General features: G+C 38.6%; 1 protein-coding gene across 3 annotated transcripts in view; it reads right to left on the reverse strand.

Moving 5' to 3' along the window:
* Positions 1-426: 426 nt before the first annotated feature.
* C4H6orf118 (chromosome 4 C6orf118 homolog) overlaps positions 427-19876 on the reverse strand; it is a 52387-nt gene continuing 32937 nt past the window's right edge. For 2 of the 3 annotated variants that reach the window (XM_072409070.1, XM_072409069.1), the window contains exons 9-11: positions 3631-3684; positions 1184-1245; positions 427-969 (exon numbers count right to left, since the gene is read on the reverse strand). In XM_072409070.1, coding sequence (XP_072265171.1) covers positions 921-969; positions 1184-1245; positions 3631-3684 — 165 coding nt within the window. In that variant the 3' untranslated portion in view covers positions 427-920. The remainder of the gene's footprint in view (positions 970-1183; positions 1246-3630; positions 3685-19876) is intronic. The other variant, XM_072409071.1, reaches the window with a different exon arrangement.

Here is a 19876-nt window from a genome sequence, read left to right on the forward strand (position 1 = left end):
AGATCAGTAGATTCTGAAATACTCAAACCAGCCTGCCTGGCACCAACAACCATTCCATGTTCAAATTCAACTAAATTACCCAATTGTGATGTTCGGTTTAAACTTTAAATGGTTGTCTTGACAATGTCTAAACGCTTAAATGCATTGAGCTGCTGCCATGTGACTGGTTAATTAGATATTTGCGTTAAGCAGTTAAACAGGTGTGTGTACCTAAGGAAAGCGAGGATTTTTTTTTACTTTGACAGGTAAAATCAGTAGACACTGAAAAATTTTGGTAAGCTGCTGGAGAACCCAGAACCAAATAATTTCCCTGCACTGTTTCTTCCACTAACCACAGCCCTGGTTCCTATTTAGTGTCCTGACTATGATAAAAGATATGTGTCTGCCTTAATTTTAATATATTTTATTTTGGGGGGTAATTACACTATTGCCCTAATAGACAATTCCAAGTCACAGAACGAGCTGAATATACATGGATTTTAGTTGTTGTTTATTTGGGTCCCAATTCAGTACAATTTGAACAAATTTCACCTATCAGCCAATACTTTTTTTTCATACTTACAGCAATAAAAAAAAATTAAAAAATCCATCAAATGTACTCTGTCAGGTTTGGTAAAGTTTGTAAACCCAATACCAAACACCTCAAAAATATTTCATATATAAATAGAATAGAAGCCTGTACTTTAACTACCACTCAGTGGCAGCATGACTATTTATTTATATTATCCTCTAAAACAAAATGTACATGTTAATGAGACAGCTTGTGTAGAAACAAGCCCAAAGGTTTTAACATTGTCCGCACACCTAACCATCATCTTTGGTCTATGCCTAGTTTAGGCTGTTTTGGATTTTGCAAATTTATTCGAAGGTGACTTAGATCCCACAATATACTCTTTTTTACTTTCACATTGGTCTCAAATTCACAACTCTCCAGATTTTAGGAAGGAGTCCACCACGTGTTTAATTTCTCTGCAAAATAAAAAGTAAACAGGTATGGTTTGGTTTATTATTATTAAAAATTAGGTACTCGAGTGACATGATGTGGAGAGATATTATACAGCAATTTTAAATTGGAGGGCCTCACAAAAAATGTGGCTACTTAACAGATATCCTAATAAACATTAACATTTTCACTGGCATCTCCAAGGATAACTATATGTCTTAATATCTATAAAATACTTACTCCTGTTTGTCCAAACTAAGTTTCTGTTTTATCAGCCATCGTTTTATTTCAGCATTCAAGTCCTGGGATGATATATACAAACACAATTGTAATTAATATTTATTAACATTATTCTTACTATTACTAAAAGCTCTTCTCTACTGAGTGACTAAGTAGATAATGGCCATATTTATGTATTTTCTATTATACATAACGTTTTCTGATCATTGTAAATACTACTTTCTCCATGTTTTGCTTCCACACTACTGGTAATAATATTTTGTTTATTTATAGGTTTCCTATGTACTTCCCTTTCCTCTCCTAAGAGATACATTTACTTTGTTGTGTATTTTTGATCAGTTGCTAGTACACACACACACACACACACACACTAATCTTTTGCAGGATTGTAAGCATGAAACGAACCCTACAGGTTCATTATTATTGGCAAGTTGCGTCTTTCAGTATCACTTTTATTTATACATCTCTTTCTAGCCCCACACGTTACAATCCTAGATTTCCGATTCCTGACCATCAGTTTTAACATATCCATTACAATTTGTGTATTTTGCTGCTTGTCAGTCTTTGTTGTGGCCACACACTGTCAAATTATGTTTCAAGTTTCATACTTAAAAACTTCCATCATCCCAGTTTTATAAAATACTACCCCCATGGGTATCCTTGAGGTCAAGATGTGGTGGACCAACAAACATACCATTTATAAGAAACATTGGGCAAAGTTATTTTATTTGCTTAAGTGTTGGCCAAATGAAACTCTAGTGTATTTAAACCTATTACTACACACTTTTGACTGCATGTGTGTATGCCGGTAATACATTTATAAGCATATATTAGCTGCCTGAAAACTGTTAATACAAGTTATATGGCACGGTTTGATGTCTAAAGCTGTTGCAAGTGTTAAAATACTAAACAGAAGCCACGAACTTAGTTAGTATAGTTAATAGCTGGGTAGAAAGCAATTTGTGAATGTGAGATTCCAAAGTGGAGAGCTATTGATCTCTATCTGTATAATTCTGCTTGTGGTAGCTCAAAAGCTTAATAAATAGATTACCAGATGTTGCATACAAGCGCACCTTCTGTGGTTAAATCTTTGCACTTTATAAGGGCTGCATTTATTGCTCAAATGATTGTCAGGTACTTTTACAGCATACCAAAATAACATAACAAGACATGCAGAAGATAAAACAAAACATTTTAGCCAGGGACAGATTTGTAGTTTTTACTCCCCAAGGCCGGCCACTTACAGACTTTGGAAGCAGATTCTTAACTATTTTTTAAAATAAATTGTCTAGGAACTTCCGGTTCCGACGCCTCGCAAGCCAGCTGCATGTGAGACACGGCTCCTCTCACCTCAGGGATTTCCAGCTAATATACAGGCACACCAGCCCCCCTCCTGTGTGCAGCTGCTCTCCAGCCTAGCAGAGACTTGTATGGATCGATTCCTGGAGCGTTCTTCTGTTTCTGCAAGCCAGGAATCCATGGGTAAAAAGGATAAAATCAAGGCCACTCCTTCCAAAATGGTCACTGCATCTTCATCAGCACTATTTGAAAAATTTAATAAAAACATTTTGGAAAAAAAAAAAATAAATTGTCTAAATAACAGGCAATTACATTATAATTTAGGATGCAGATCTTTACCGTCTATTATCTCCAGCAGGCAAACTGGGACCACACATACAGTGAAGGCTGGGGGGGGGGGGGGGTAAGGAAGGACACACAGTGAAGGTAAAATGAGATTGGCTCACAAACCAGACCTAGAGATCCAAACTATCCCACCTGGCAGAAAAGGAGGAACCAACCCCTGCTCAGCCATTGACTAATACTCACATCCACCTAGAAGGCTCAAATGGAAAATGTATTACAAAGCTCCTAGCTGTATTATTCTGGCAGGTAGATACACAAGTCAAAAATATTGGTACTGTACCTGCCAAAACAGTAAAGTTGGAGAATGAGATGCTGTCCCTGGTGGCCATGCTACTTTAAACAAGTGACAAACCTGCTGAGTTTGTGGCAGCATGTGTAGACAGATATAGAAGGTATATAGTCAGATATTTTTGTTGAAAATGTAAATTTTTAACCCTGACCATAAAGAAAACATAAGGGGTAATATATATTAGGAAGTAAAATTGACAGTCAACAAAATACATGTGTTTTAAATTACAGGAAATTATTAACAACCCATGAATATTTGGTGAATGTTACTTTAAATGTTTATAAATATGCTCTATTCTGTACAAAAACAGTCTACAGTCTATTTAAACACAGTGGTATTGGATAGCACTGAGTTTAAATGGACTGTAGAATGATATTGTTTTACTAAACACAAAAGCAGAAATAATTAGGTAGTGTGAAACAAGATCAAATTTTGCATTTTTCCTGTAATTTAAGAACAAGTGCCAAGCAGTGCTGCAATGTATTTGTAAAAAGAAATATTTTTTCTACTTTACCTTATTTGTTCTGTGAAGAAAAGTGCTTGATGAGTGAAGTTTCACAATCTCTGTCTGCAAAACGTAAAAGATTTCAAGCACAATTCTCATCTCCATCTCTCCATCTCTCTCTCTCTCTATATATATATATATATATATATTTTTACACACACACACACACACACATAGGTAGTCCCCAAGTTAAAGACTTCTGACATACAGACGACTCCTAGATACTAATGGGGCTTCCCTGCTCACTTGTGTGCAGGATGGAGGCTTGATGGGGGGGGGGGCAGCGGTTTGCCTGACTTGCAGAAAAAGTCTTTTTCTAAACACAGCTGAGGTTGTGGGTAATTCTAAGGACTGAGCTCTTCTGCAACATCTTGTAACTCTTTAATGACCAAGACAAACTCTGCAGTTGTTTCTTTTCTGCATATCAAAGCACAGCTTACAAATTCAACTTAAGAACAAGCCTACAGTCCCTATTTCATATGTAACCTGGGGACTACCTGTATATATATGTATATATATATCACACACACATTTACACTTACTTTGATAAGATAGAGTCAGTAATGATTTAAGTTAGTTATAATGTGAGATCACCAGTAGCAACGGGGGGCGTTTCAAACAGGAAACAGGGCCAGCAGATTATCTGTGCAACAAGGGTTTTTATTCACTAATACTATTTACACACAAAAACAGGCAAAATAAAACAAACAGCAAAAATAAAGCCTGTCCACTTGGTCTCTAACTCACTTAGATACCTTTACTAACAAAACCTGTAAATCCTGGAAGAAACCCTGTGATTTTTTTGGCCAGCTGTTACAATAAGCATATTGTAAATTGTCTTCCTGAGAAATAGTAATCACACATGCTTTTTTATTCATATAGTTGGTACAATTTTCAAAAGGAGTCAAATGGAAGTCAGAAGTAAGTCAACAGTGGGTCATATGCAGAAAAAACTCTGTACACCCTGAATAAATTTAGAAGTATCTCAAATTGATGTCAAACTCCAGTGACACTAACACTTACAGACTTTGTCAAATTTTAATTTGTGACCCTACTGGGGAGATTTTCCCCGAACTATCTATGCAAAGGAAACACAGACAAAAAAAAGTGTTAGATTTAGGAACAGTGACAATGTTTGGCAATGTTTTTATCCTATTCTGGAACTTCATATTTTGACTAATTGCATATGGGCATCTACAGCACAATTATAAGCACAGGGCACTAATGCTTTAATTCCTTAAATATGGCCTCTCAAATTGCAAAATAAACAAGGAGACCAGTGTGAAGTCAATAGCAAATGTGGAATTGGTGGATCTTCAACACAGTCAAACACTTCTTTATTGAGCACCAATGTTAGGAGACATCTCTCTTCTGATTCCCAATAAAACACAGCACTTCCCTTCTACTACCAATATAAAATACGGACCACTGAACCAATGACCGCCAATGTCAGAAAATACAGTATTTATTTACTCACTAGCAATGTATTGGGAACTCTTTACCACTTGTTACATTGTTGTCTTTCACACAAATGTAAGAAAGCATTTCATTCCTTTACACCAGTGTACAGGAACTCTACAATTTACCACCAACAAAAGAAATTATTTTCTCAAATGGCCACCAATGTAATAAAAATCTTTACAACGTACCACCAATGTAAGCGGTAAGATACTTCATTACCGGTCAGGAATTTAACATGACCGTGCTTCACTCACCACAAATTAGGTTTATATAAGTGATCTATCAGGATGTGCACATTTATAATGCTAGTCAGTGGTAAAGTGCCCTTTTACAATGATGGCTTATGCAGTTCGCCAATAAATTCATTGTCACTGTAGTGTTCCCCTAATTTGATAGGTAGTGGCAAACTAATCCCTGATATTGGAGTTAGTATAATTCTCCCAAATTGGTAGGCACTGGAGAAGGGCCTCCTTACAGTGGTAGTCAGTGGTCAGCTGCAGAATTAAATGATGCATAGTAAATTTTCTTTAGAAACAAACAAATAAAAAACATTGTATTCATAAAATACATAGGAAAAAGTGGGGCGGGAGGGTGGAAGAAAACAAGTAAAAAGAAAGAATTTATTAAAAGAAGGGGGGGGGGGTGTAAGGGGCACATGGCACGATGACCATAAACATTTTGCATCAAACACCATCAGCTTTAGTATTATATATAGTTAGTATGAAAATTTATAAGTATAAATTTATAAGTATATACCATGTGGTGTGGCAAAAAGGTGTCAGGATCTCGGTTTGCGTAGGGATTGGAAATGTATGAACAAGAAAAACCATTTATCAATAAATATTAAGATATGTTTGTCATTGTTAGTTTCCACATCTAGCGGTTTCCTAAAAAATACCTGTTTAAGAGCACCTACAATAGAGTTAAGTTCTGGGGGGGGGGGGGGGGTTTAACCCATGTCAAAAGGATAGCACAACGTTTTGCCAAAAGACATATCGTTATCCATTCTCTCGTTCCTCTACCATAATGTACTTCCCATAACTCCTCCCAACATCCAAATTGACATAAGGAAGAATTAAGTGGAACAAAATAACCAACCACAGAATAAATATATTGCAGAACCCTTACCCAGAAATGGGATATAAGTGGGCAGAGCCAGAGACGGTGTACCAGTGTGGCAGAGGGTATTTCACAGTTTTGACAGGTAAAATCTGGGCCTTGGTCTGTGTCTGCCTCCTCTCGAGGTTGAAAGACCTTGTATGCTCGATGGAATATTTTAAAGTGGGATTCCCTCCAGAGTTCATTAATAATAGCTTTTCGTCCTGTACAATACCCTTGGGTAATTTTATCTGTAGCATCTTCTTTATTAGGTTCCCCACCCCATCTCCATACGTTGGAGTTTTCCAGTGATTTATTGAAGAAACATTGCAGAGATTTATGATTATCAGTTATGGATAGGGATATTGAATAAATTTAATTATCATATCTATAGGAACATAGTGGCCCCGGTATGTCCACTACCAGTGATCCTAAATAGTTGGTAACCTGCAGATAATATATGGGTGTGTGTGTCATGGTGTGTCATGGTAACAGAAGAAGATAGTTTGACTCTGAGCTCATCAACAGAGAACAGTCTTCTAGAATCACAATTGTCCTATTAGCTGTTGCAAAGACGGAGATAGCGAGGGAGCCCAAACGGCAGCCCCATTTTTTCATGCTCCCTTTCCAAGCGAGTATAGTATGTCTGATCAAGAGATTATTTTTCAAATGGGGGGGGGGGGGGCATGGGAAGTTTACTATGTAGAAGGGCTCTGAGGTCCCATGGGTGGGCCATTGCATGTTCAAGCAAAAAATGAGATGCTCACCATCTACCTTTTTTCCAGTCCGCTATGTGTCGAGTAGGACAGGCTTGATTGTATGTTCTTATGTTTGGGAAATTAACCCCACCTTCAGCTATGGGAAGGTACAGTTTCTGTAAAGATACACAGGGTTGTTTAACTTGCCATATACATTTCTGAAACATTTTATTAAGACCTGTTAAAGTAATTTGGAAAAGGACATCATTTCCAGCAAATGTATTCTTCCAAATAATGATAGAGCCAGATTAGTCAAAAGTTGCAACTCCCTTTGAATTTTGTGTATCAAAGGTGGGTAATTTAGTCCGTATAGAGAGGAGGGATATTTTCTAATTTTTATGCCTAGATACATTATGTGATTCAAGGCTATTATAAATGGCGAGTTACTATCCCAGTCTGAATGTCTACGATTTGTTAATGTGAGAATTTCGCTTTTGGCCATGTTTATCTTCAGACCTGACTATTGCCCAAAACTGTCAAAGACTTGTTGAATTTAAGGTAAATTTTTAGTTGGATCTGAAGTAAAGGATATCATCAGCGAGAAGCGCTGTCTTGATTTCAGTTTTGCCTAGTGTCATATCATGGAGATCTAGAGAGTTTTCAAAAAACAGACAAGCGGTTCCACTGCTGAATTAAATAACAGAGGAGAGAGAGGACACCCTTGTCTAGTGCCTATCTCCAATTGTATACTTGGGGACAGAAATCCAGGTGTATGTACTCTGGCTGATGGTGAGGAATAAATAGTTCTGAGTTGGGACAGGTAAGGACCTTCAAACCAAAATTTGTCGAGTCCCAAGAATAGCCACTCGATACCTACACTATTGAAGGCCGTCTCTCTGTCGATATGTATTATTGCCAGATGTTCATGTTGGTGTTGCTTCGCGTACTCAAGCGCCGCCAAGACCTTGCAAAATTAGCCATGTACAAAACCCACTTGGAAAGAAAAAATCAAAATCAAATTGTGGCAATAAAGACGCCAGTCTATTAACTAAGATTTTTAATAAAATCTTTGTGTCCAAGTTTATTAAAGATATTGGGCGATAAGATTTTGGGTCGCCTGGGATCCTTATCTTTCTTGGAGATCATATTAATATAGGATTCAGCCCCTGATGAAAAATACATACTAGTCTCCTACATATGTGAATATAGCCAAAGGAGATCTGGAAAAAGATCCTCACTCATCATCTCATAGAATTTGGCCGTGAAACCATCAGGTCCAGGGGATTTACTGTTGGACAATTTTTTAACGGTATCACCTATCTCTATGTCTGAAATTGAGGAGTTTAAAATCTCCAGATGCTCATTTTGTAGAACAGGAAGACGTAATGATCCAAAATCAGGTGTTTGAAAAAAAACTTCCCCCAGGTTTTTTTCGTATAAAATGGCGATAATTCGCTAACAGGCTGTTGATTGGTCGGGGGTCTGTGATCAAATCAACCTCAGGAGAGAGTAAAGACAGTATACCAGTACCTGTTTGTCTAACTCTAGATTTGCCAGCATTTTCTCTGATTTATTACCAAATTTGTGAAAATGTGCTTTGACTCGTTTGGGCTTGAGAGGTATGAACAATTTAAGCACAATCTCAAACCTACGGTTGGTCTCTATCTATGCCTCCCTTCTGCACAGAGAAGAGTGTTGGTCTCTGATTGGTCTTTGTATAAAAAAGATGGGAAACGTCATATAAACGCATCTCCTTTTGGAGTGGTGTTTAGCAGGGACAGCTTCACTCGAGCATGGTCTGACACCGCTATAGCATGGATTTTAAATTCTAGCACAATGATAAATATGGGTTCACAGCTTGGAATACAATCAAGTCAGGCCTATGAGGAGTGAACATTTAAATAAAATTAAATTGCTGTGTAGTAGGCTATCTCTGCCTCCATGCATCATGCAAATTCATAGACTCCGCAAAAACTTGAAGATGCATGGGGGACGAGGGCCTGTTGGTTTTTTTTTTCTCTGGGAGTCGCACGACAAACCGGGAAGCCTATCTTCCCATGCACACATGACTGAGTTGAAATCTCCAGCGACCACCTTATGTGGCATTGGGTCCTGTACTACCCACTGTGATAGCAGCTGGAAAAAAATTGCTAAAGGAGAATTGGGAGTATAAACATTATGGAAAGATATTGTTTATCTGCAAATTATACTACAACATTTAAAAGTCTCCCTCTCTTGGTCAAACTGTGAGGAAACTACCTTGCCTTGGAGACATTTATGCAATAGAATTTTCCCCAATCGCTGGGAACCCTAGGACCTCGCTGACCCACAACTTGTGCAGTCATAGAAAATCCAGGGTTGTCCAGGTGAGTTTCCTGTAACATTCCTACATTGGCCTTAAGTTTTTTGGAGATGTTGCAGGATTGCCATACGTTTGCATGGTGACAGTAAACCTTTACCATTCCATGAAATTACTTTCAAAGTATTAACAAGACCTTAAGTAAGGTAGAACATAGAGAGGAATTGCAAAAATATAAAAACTGGTAAGGTACACTCTGACACAAATACTGAACCTCAAGAATTTATGCTTGTGCAGAACAATACAGTTCAGGGTCTTGATGGGAACAAATCATGCCACATCTTAGAGAACAGTTACATAAAGTTGCAGGTCCTTGTCTCACCCCTGCAAGATTGTGGTGTAGGAGGGTTCCTAGAAAAAAAACATGTCCTTGTTGTTTAATTGGACATCTAGGTGGGTTAAAAGTCGTAATCCGCCATGTTGCCAGTGGGGGGGAAACAAAATAAAAGAATAAATTTATATAAGGAAGAGTAAACAAATAGTCATAAACCAGAAAAACAAGTGTCATGGTTGACTTTCCCATGGGAATAATGTAGTAAATGAAGAATCATCAGGGTGGGCTCACACTCGGAGGTGGATAAAATTATCGTAACGTGTGATCGGATAGTGTAAGAAGTAAGATTGTGTCCGGTTGTTAATTGAAAGCAATTACATGCAGACTGTATACAGCTTAATGCAGGAAAATGTAGCAACCTTTGCTCAGGCGTTTATCTTTCTTGGCATCCATGGACTTTTTAACCACTGCATCATGACATAATTTTGGATGTTGGGAGGAGGGTAAATCCCCCCAAGAGACATTGACCCGGAATGGTTGCAGCCTAGAAATCAGATGAGGACTTGCATCATCGGCATCGTTAGAACCCTGGTTATCATGAGTAGAATTGAGGAATTCCTCTGCATCTTCCACTGCGGTAAAAGAGTGATTGGCTTATCCGGCTACACTGCATGTTTATAGTTATTAGGGGGCCAATGTAAACTTTATCTTACGTTTGGAGGTAGTAGAGCATACTTGTTGGAAGAGCTTTCTTTTGTTGGCCACTTCAGCTGAATAATCTGCAAATACTATACTTTTTGTTTGGTATCCAAATGCAGTAAGTATTTCTGACCAAACCACATATTCCAGGTTCCTAACAATAACAGGAGGGGGTCTTCTCTGGTTCTTAGAGAGGGGGCCCAGCCTATGTGCCCCTTCAACTTCACAGGCATGGTCCAGACCTAGCAATTCTGGGATGGTATTGGCACATTTTTGCAGCAGCACATATGGTTTAACGCTTTCAGGAGGCCCTGTGATGCGTAAGTTGTTTCGCCGAGATCTGTTCTTCAGACCATCCACTTTCTCGGAGAGATTGCATATCTGTACCTCCATAGTGGATATTTAGATTCTAGCCTGAAGATCATCTTTAGTGGAGGAGATGTGAATGAATGAGGATTGAATTTGTGCGCCACCTAAAGAGTTTGGAGAACTAGAGTCAATTACAGCTAAGTTAGCGATGGTCTTATTTCATTTTTGAGCCCGGAGAAATTTTGGACAGAATATGAAACTGGATGAATGATCAAGTGAATCATGCAATGGAGATGATGGCGGTTTAATATAAAGTGCAGTGCCTTTGACTCCTCATTCTCCATTTTTTGTCCTGTGGTGTCATTGGCACCCTAGGTATGTTCTGCTGTGTTGGGAAAAGGGGAAAGCAAAAAAGAAAATATCTCCTGAGAAAGAAGACTCAGGTTCGGCAAAACGCCTCAAGAGTGTTGCATCATCTAGAGTCCTCAAACTGTGTGGAGTTATACACCGTTAAGGCGAAAATGTTTTTATGCTGGTTTTAATTGTTGAGAAAATAAATAATATTGTTTTATTACATCAAGTTTTAATATTATCTGAAAAAGCTAATTTATAATTGATATGATTCATTACTGCCTTGAAAGTCCCATGTGCTTTATTGTTGTTTGTATATTGTAAAAGGGATGTGGCAGTTGTTGATTTAATAACCAGGTTAGAAAATAAATTTTCATTGATATTTCAACATTTTTTAAGAAACTGTTACACTGTTACAGTGACTCATTCTACAAGTATAGCATGCAGGCATTTTTCAGTTGAAGTTTAAAAATTTACATAATTGAAAAACATTAGGATCTCTCTGAGTAGGTAAAATTAGGGCCACATCCCCAATTAGAAACAAGAACAACAATTATGGAAAACCCAAAAATGGCCAATTCATTCAATACTTCTAAAAAAAAAAAACACTTTTGCCGGTACGACCTACCTCCAGATATAGGGGGGGGGGGCAATAGGGACCTGTTGCACCCCAACCTATGCCAACCTGTATCTCGGGGGTTGGAGAGGGAACTTCAGACGAGACCTTGTCGATGTACTTCCGCCACATTTTATTGTGGCGGAGGTACATCGACGTCATCTTTATCGTCTGGCAGGGTTCAGAACTGCTGCTATTGGAGTTTTTTAAACAAATTCAAACAAATTCCTACAATTTAATTTTTTTTTTATGCAGTGTGATTCTTATTCTTGGATATAGAAATTTACATTAACTCCGATTTGACATTGTCCTCCAAACCTCCAGCTAGCAACATCATTTTGACAGCTAAAAGAGCACATCCTGAATTTTTGAAGCAAAGTATACCTTTTTCACTGAACCTGAGAATTAAAAGAAACTGTTCAAGAAATGATTTTGAAAAGGCAGCAAAAGACTTGCAAAAAAGACTATTAGATAGAGGATACGAAAATTGTATTGCTAAAAAATGTTGTTTACTTCTAACAAGAATCCTAGAAGCAATCCTAGAAGCAAGAGTAAGAATCAATACAAGATACTCCTTTTAGCACAACGTGTTGAGGAGTGTCTGTAATCAATTTTGGCCGACTTTGACTTCAAATCCACGTATTAAAAAGCACTTGGGTAATTATCCACAGTTAACATTTAAAAAGGTACCATCATTGAAAGATAAATTAGTTCACAGTCATTATCACAAATACAGAACAGACCGGAGGACAATAAGAGAGTGTTTCCTTGGGGATCATGTAGTCAATGCTTATGGATATCTGGAGTGAAGGTGTTCTAGTACACTTGGGATGATTTTAGTACACAGTGGATGATTTGGCACAGGAATCTTATATATCATGTAATATGTAATTCATGGTAAGTTTGTTTCACTGAATTATTTTCTTACATTTCAAATAACTTAAGTAGAAAAAAGAGGCACATTTTTACATTTATTCACTTTATTGCTTATAATTCATCACTTATACTCAACTTTAAAAAAAAAAAAACTATCATATCGTAATCATACCATAAATAAAATAATAAAGATAGTTTGTTTTCTTTGCACCTGATATAAATAATATTTTTTAATTTTATGTAATTATTAACCTAATTTAATTGACCACTAATAAAATTGAATGAAATATATCCTAATAGGCTCTAACAACAATTAATTGATTATGTTTCTTCCTTCCTTTTTTTCTAAATATAAAAAAATCATGAATATACACATAGGATTCTTTGGAGTTTGTTAACTGTCTTTGCTGCCTTCTGTTTGTTCTATTACCATACTATGTGAAAGAGATTTACAGACAATCACGAGCATCTTGATATCTGTGTAAGTTAAATTTTTTTAGCTTTGCATGTTTGTGAAAAAAATGTGGTATTTATGCCAAAAGATATTTTTTGTTGATTATGTGCTAAAATTATAGATCTCCTCATTTGCCCTGAGGAAGCGGACTCATACTCCGCAAAACGCGTCGACAGTAGGAACATCTATTTTGGTGTCCCTGCAGGGGATTCACATTGGTTTAATGTATTTTGCTTTTATGTATCAAAATTGTCATTGTCATGAAACATTGTATTTAATAAAAGGTTTTTACCTATTTTTAGAAGTAATGAAAATTGAAAACGTCCCATTTTTGGGTTTCCTATGGTTGTTGTTCAGAACTTTACATACCCATAAGGTAAAGTTTTTAAAACTTACTTTATAACACTTCAACAGTTAGCCTAAGTGGAGCAAAAATGTGGGTCTACCATCAAACTCACTGCCATTTTGCTTGACATAATTAAAAAAAAACAATTACAAAACCAGAAAAAAAGCTGACCTTGGAAAAAAATAGTTGGCCTTCCTAAATTAGGCTTTATCCTTGTGAACAGTTTCTAAATTCCTAACTGTTTTACGTTCATTTGTACAAACAATAATACACAAGTATAAGTGGCCTAATGGCCTACACACCATTCATACTGCTCAGAAAGTAGAAAATTTTTGTCTAGAACATATTTTAGCATGAAAAGGACAAATCAATCTCAGAACGGCCTTCGAACATGCTGGAGAAAATGGGTAGATATGTTTCATAATCCACAAGTAAAATGAGTGCTATACTGACATGACCTGAAAGGCTGTTCAGCAGGGAAAACGCCACCACTCCAAACCCAGAAAGCCAGACTGCAGTTTGCAATAGCACATGGAAACAAATCTGAAAAAATATCCCTGGTCTGATGAATCCAAGATTGGACTATGTGTATTTCAATATTTTTATTAAATTTTAAGTTTTGCAGTACAAAAATTTCCCATGTATAAAAAAAACAAGGGAAACAATTAAAAGAAAGAACAAAAAGGTAAAAACAATGAGAACATAAGTATAACAAGAACATATTGTATATGCACCAGCAATTAAACCCTTTGCTTTACAGAAAAATCCAAACTAAATTATCAATCTCGTCAATACATAAAGAATATGGACAGCATTACATATGGTAGTGGATATTTCCCACAACTAACATGTTAAGACATTATTCAAAAAACTGGGGCAAAGAGGCTAGCTGTATTATACTATTATTGCGCAATGAATAAGCATATAACAGATCCTTGTTGTGCCACATAACAAGAGATAAACTAAGAACTAAGACAAACACAAAACGATTACAAGGGAGGGGAGGAGGAAAGGGTGAGGAAGTTTGCAAAAAAAAAAAAAAGATAAACCAATCACCAAGCACACATAACCTTGGCGGAATCGACATATTCCAGCCTCTATACACTATTAAACCCTATTCAAGGTTCCCATATGTCATCAAATTTGACTAATGAATTCTTCAAGGTGTGAGTCAATCTATCACTGATCATAATCCAATTAAATTTGGCGAAAATGGGGTCTATAGATATCAAGGGTGTTCTCCAAGCCTTGGCCAGCGAAATTTTGGCCGCCAGAAGAATCAATTTGATCAATTTCATTGTGGGTCTGGAAAGTGACACCTCAAGTTTACTAAATAGAGCTGCTTACACTGTACAGCAAATCGTTTGCTTCACTATTTTGGAGATCAAACTGAATACCTCGGTCCAATACGCCCCAGCTATTGGACAGGACCACCAAATATGCAACATAGAGCCCTGAGAGTCACAGCTGCGAAAACACAAGAGTGAGGTGGACGGGAACATTTTCGCCAATCTAACGGGGGTAAGATACCATCTAAGTGCTACCTTGTAATTGGATTTTACCACCGCTGAATTCAAAGAGACTTTAGAGGGAGAATAAATCATATCCCCCTATTCTTCCAAGTCCCACGTGGTACCCAAATCTAATTCCCATTCTCGCATATATTGTGGTTTACTGGTAGGGGTAACTAAAGCCGAGTAAATCACAGAGATTTGCTCTTTAGTGGCCTCTATAGAGACACACGAACTTTCAAATACAGAGGAACACATAGGTCTCGGTGCCTCTTTAATGATCATATTGATAAATGACACCAATTGTCTGTAGCGAAAGTGTTCCTGAAAGGGGATTTCAAATTTACTAGTCAGATGGTACCATGTAAATACTGCACGAATATCCAGGAGATCTTTCACTCTTCTAATACCCTTAGAAAGCCACCAATTAAAGTTAGCTGGGCGTAAGCCCGGCGGAAAATCCGGGTTATGCCAGAGTTGGGTTAAGGGTTTATGAGGAGAAGAAAGTTTCGGGTGATTGCTGTATTTGTCCCACAGCTGAAAAGAGTGAGACAAGGCCGGGCATTTCACTAGACCTCTTGCCACTTTCTTACACCACATAAGGGATTCCATGGATCCCAGAAACCCATCCTGATTCTCTATATCGACCCATTGAGGACGAGAACCATGTATAGTGCTCATCGAGAATTGTACGATTTGTGCCGCCACACAGTAATGTTTCAAGTGAGGAACTCCCAGGCCCCCCACCTGCTTAGGGGCAAAAAGCGTATCTCTACGAATTCTGGCCTTCTTTCCTGCCCAGATAAACTTCATTATTTTAGATTGGAGGAGATTAAGCTACCTAACAGGGACCTGGATCGGAAGAGTACAAAATAAGTAAAGTAGTCTAGGAAGCAGGTTCATCTTGATGGCAGCTATCCATCCCAACCACGATGGTGGTGAGAGGGACGACCTTTGTATGTCAGCATAAAGTTGTTTAAATAAAAATGTATAATTAGCCTTATAAAGGCCGTTATAGGTAGGAGCCAGCTTGATGCCTAGATATTGAATATAATCCCCCCGCCAGCTGAAGTCAAACGTCTCCTTAATCCCTTTCACTATCTCAGTAGGTATATTTATATTTAAAGCCTGGGATTTGGATTCGTTTACCTTTAGCCCCGAAATTAAGGAAAACTCATCCAAAAGTTTCATTAAATTGGGCAAGGTAGTGATTAAGGAGGTAACAAACATCAGAATATTGTGAGCAAAGAGGGCACATTTATGTTCTACCTGATTGCAACAAATCCCTTTAATATTAGGGTCCATTCGCATCGCAATCGCTAAGGGCTCTATTGCCAACGCAAACAAAAGTGGAGAAAGCGGGCATCCCTGTCTGGTCCCCCGTTTAACTGGAATAGCTGCAGAAAAAAAACCACCCAACGATATTTTCGCTTCTGGGGAGTCATACAACGCCCGCAGTAGATTGGTAAAGTAAACTCCAAAGCCCATCTTAAGAAGAACTCGAAAAAGTATTTCCATGAGACACTATCAAATGCCTTTTGAAGATCAAGTGATAGCAACATTGCCTGACGTGACACCCCACCATCCCAATTGGAGTTAACCACTGAAATAAGATCTATTGCCCTTCTCGTTTGATCTGGGGCCTGATGATGTAACATAAAGCCCACCTGGTCCGGATGAACATATGCACCCAAAAAAGAGCCCAGTCGAATCGACATGATCATCGTCATAATTTTAAGATCGCAATTATTCAAGGAGATGGGTCTGTAATTTGCCACTTCAGACGGGTCCTTACCTGGCTTCGGTATTACACTAAAAAAAGCCCGATTAGAGTGGCAAATGCCCCTCTCGCAAATAATTGAAGTAAGCAACCAATGTGGCGCCTGGATAGGGCTGAATGTCTTGTAATACAAATTGGAAAAACAATCCAGGCCAGGTGAGCTTCCCACTTCAAGGTACTTAAGAAACCCATTCAAATCCTCCATTCTGAAAGGCCTCTCCAGGAGTGCCTTATGCTTAGGCTGTAATTTAGGCAAGTTAAGTCCACTAAGAAACCCCTCGATTTTATCATTGGAAATTGTGTCTTCCGAACAATACAGATGACCATAAAAGTCTTCGAAAGCCGCAAAGATTTTTTCTGGGTTTTGGGAAAGCTTCCCATCTTTAACCTTTATTTTGGGGAGCGCATGAATCTTGGGTTTAGGATTAAGTTTATTAACCAATAGCCTACCTGGTTTATCACCCCACAGAAAAAAATTTGTGAGCAGACCAATGGATCGATTTTTCTGCTCTAGTGGTGAGGGTTAAATTAAGTTCGCTTAGCCTCCAACTGAGATTTCAACACCGACTGAGGATTAGTCCTATGTTGCTGCTGTAACTGATGATATTCCTGAAGTTGAGTATCAATCAGTTTGTTAAGAGCTTTCTTACGTGCCGACCCCAATTTAATCAACTCTCCCCGAACATAGGCCTTATGTGCATCCCAATTAATGGATGGGGAAGTGTCACTCGCAATATTAATCCGAAAATAATTAGCTAACAGGGAGTCTATTTCTCCTTTTACCAGTGGATCAGTAACTAAACTTTCATTAAAACGCCACCTAAATCCGGCTCTGGGCCTGTGAAAACCTGTCAAATACAATACTAAGGGGTCATGGTCAGACCAAGGTGTAGACAGAATCTTGGCTCCCAGTAAATTGGGGATCAAGTGAGATTGAACGAACCCATGATCTATACGAGAATATTGACCATGAGCTGCAGAAAAATAGGTATAGTCCCTAGCCGTCGGGTTCATTTCCCGCCACGTGTCCAAAAAAAGGTCATAGTTTCGCAATAAAAGAGAAAGATTATGACTCTTTTTCGGGGGTTCTCAATATCTACCCAATTTGGATTTATCCAAAATATGATCTAACGCTAGATTAGAATCACCCAATAAGATAAGAGATCCCTTCACTTTAGACCAAATCTTACCCAAAAGGGCGTGAAAAAATGCCAATTGGCCATCATTAGGTGCCCCACATTTCTTTTTATCTGAATTGGCTGTGTAATAGATGGGATAATTTTTATGAAAGAACCTCGGCATTGAATTATTAGAAAAATGGGTTTCCTGTAAAGCTAGGATATCAACCTTTAGTGAGTCGTAATAGTGCAAGGCTTTAGACCGTTTAATCGGAGAGTTAAAACCCTGGACATTATGGGAAAGCATGGTTAGTTTAGTATGTGTCACAGGCTTCATAAGCGGATCAGTCGTCATTGGAGAGTATCAGGAATAAGGCCCGCTAAGTACTCCCTCAAGGGGTAGGGGTAAACCACATAGGGACTAATGGGATAAACAAACAGACAAAAAGACAAACAAGAAACAGAAAACCAGCACACTAAACTGCGGTGCAAAAAACTAAGGATGGTCAGATGCCTCCCCGACCCACGGGAAATAAACCATCCCGGACCTCGAGGGGCCGCCTCACCTCCCATACACCCAGGAGCTCCAACAAACTCCATCTCGTCAGGGAGATTCTGGATGGGTCCGGATAAATAAATAAGACCCGGCCTAGCTTCCCTGTTTGTTGACGGCATGTGTAATCCCCCGGATCCCACGGCCCTCCTAAAAAGAAAAGAAAAATTCACATATAAAGTCACTAGGTCCCAGCAAACAGAGCTTATTGACCCTGTAAAATAACCAACTAAGGGAACCTTTTGCTTGAAACTGGCTCGGCAGCCACTGCATATTCAATACAATCAAAGAGAATCCTTTATCTTTGAAAACCATAGCAGAAAGATAAAGAAAATAGACACAACAAAAAAAAAAACAATACCGAGTCAAACATTCCTATCAGTCAAAGTCCAACAGACCAGTAACCGAGCAACCCAAAGAAGCTTAACAATGGAAAGGGTTCATTCACTCCTGGGCAAGTACTATAATAATTAGTTACATAGGAGAAAGTGAACCCCATCCCTTTATAGCAAGAAGTAGGCAGGAAACAGGCCCTGCACAAGATCAAATAGGCAAACATTTTAATCACATGGGCCCAAATCAGGCCCTCAGTCTCTTGAGTATCCAAACTAAGTTGCCTAAAGGACTAAAAAAAAACTCCAACATGTATATCTGTTCTATTCAGGAATTGAGCCGTTGCCCTCGGTCAGCCTCCAGCTTGCTGTAACATTAACAGGTTGAGGACTGTGACAGGATAGCGTCCATGTTAACCATTTAAGGAATCTTCTGCGAATGCTTTCCAGGCGTTTTGACCTTGTTCCAAAGGGGATATAAGGAGGTAGATGCTTCTCTGTCCGGTGTAGAGTGGCTGTCAGCCCCTGGATCAGATCCAAATCTTTGAGAAGTTGTTCACCTTCAGCAAATGAGGAAAAGGAAAAACTTTTCCCCTGTAGTTGAAAAATCAGTCTCAACTGGAAGGCCCATCTATATTTAATCCTATTATCAATCAGCACTTGCAACAGGGGTTTAAGCGCCTTCCTGCGTTGTATAGTAAACGGTGTTATATCAGGAAAAATCTGTACAGGGTGCCTCTCCATCTCAATGTGATCCAAGGCTCTGGTAACCTTTAGCAGTGCCTCTTTAGTAGTAAAGTAGTGAGGTTTAACGATCACATCCCTAGGTGGGCCGTCCTGTTTAGGTGCCATCAAAGCCCTGTGTGCCCTGTCCAGCAGAAGATGCGATTCCGGTAAGTCTGGTAAAAGCTGTTGTAAAAAGCACCTCACTGCCTCCGTGACATCCTTAATTTGATTCCGGCAGCCCTCTGATTCTGAAATTGTTTCTGCGTGACCTATTCTCCATATCATCAAGCTTAAGCTGTAAGTCTGCAATTTGAGTGTGCAGCACGGAAATCTCTTTGGAATTCTGATTAACTTGCGACACCGTCTCATCCACTTTTTTCTCAAATATATCAATACGTGCACCCAGTGACTGCAAATCTTGGCGCACTTCAGTTGTAATAGCCACCGTGACTTTGGCAACCTCTCACTGCAGTAAGCCTGCTATGTTCTGATAAAGCCTGTTCTCCTCCACCGGCAGATCGTGGGGGGGGGGGGGGTGTGAGCATTCAAAGAGATCTGGCAAGCTTACATTATATCTAGAGCCCGTGGACAATGTCAGTATATTAGGACTGTTAGGAAACTAATCTTCCCCTGTATGATGCACCAATCCTTTTTCTCCCTGTGGAGATAATTGTGAAGGGGACTTTTGTGACTG

Source organism: Pyxicephalus adspersus, chromosome 4 (genome assembly GCF_032062135.1).
Source record: "Pyxicephalus adspersus chromosome 4, UCB_Pads_2.0, whole genome shotgun sequence".
Taxonomy (NCBI): Eukaryota; Metazoa; Chordata; class Amphibia; order Anura; family Pyxicephalidae; genus Pyxicephalus; species Pyxicephalus adspersus.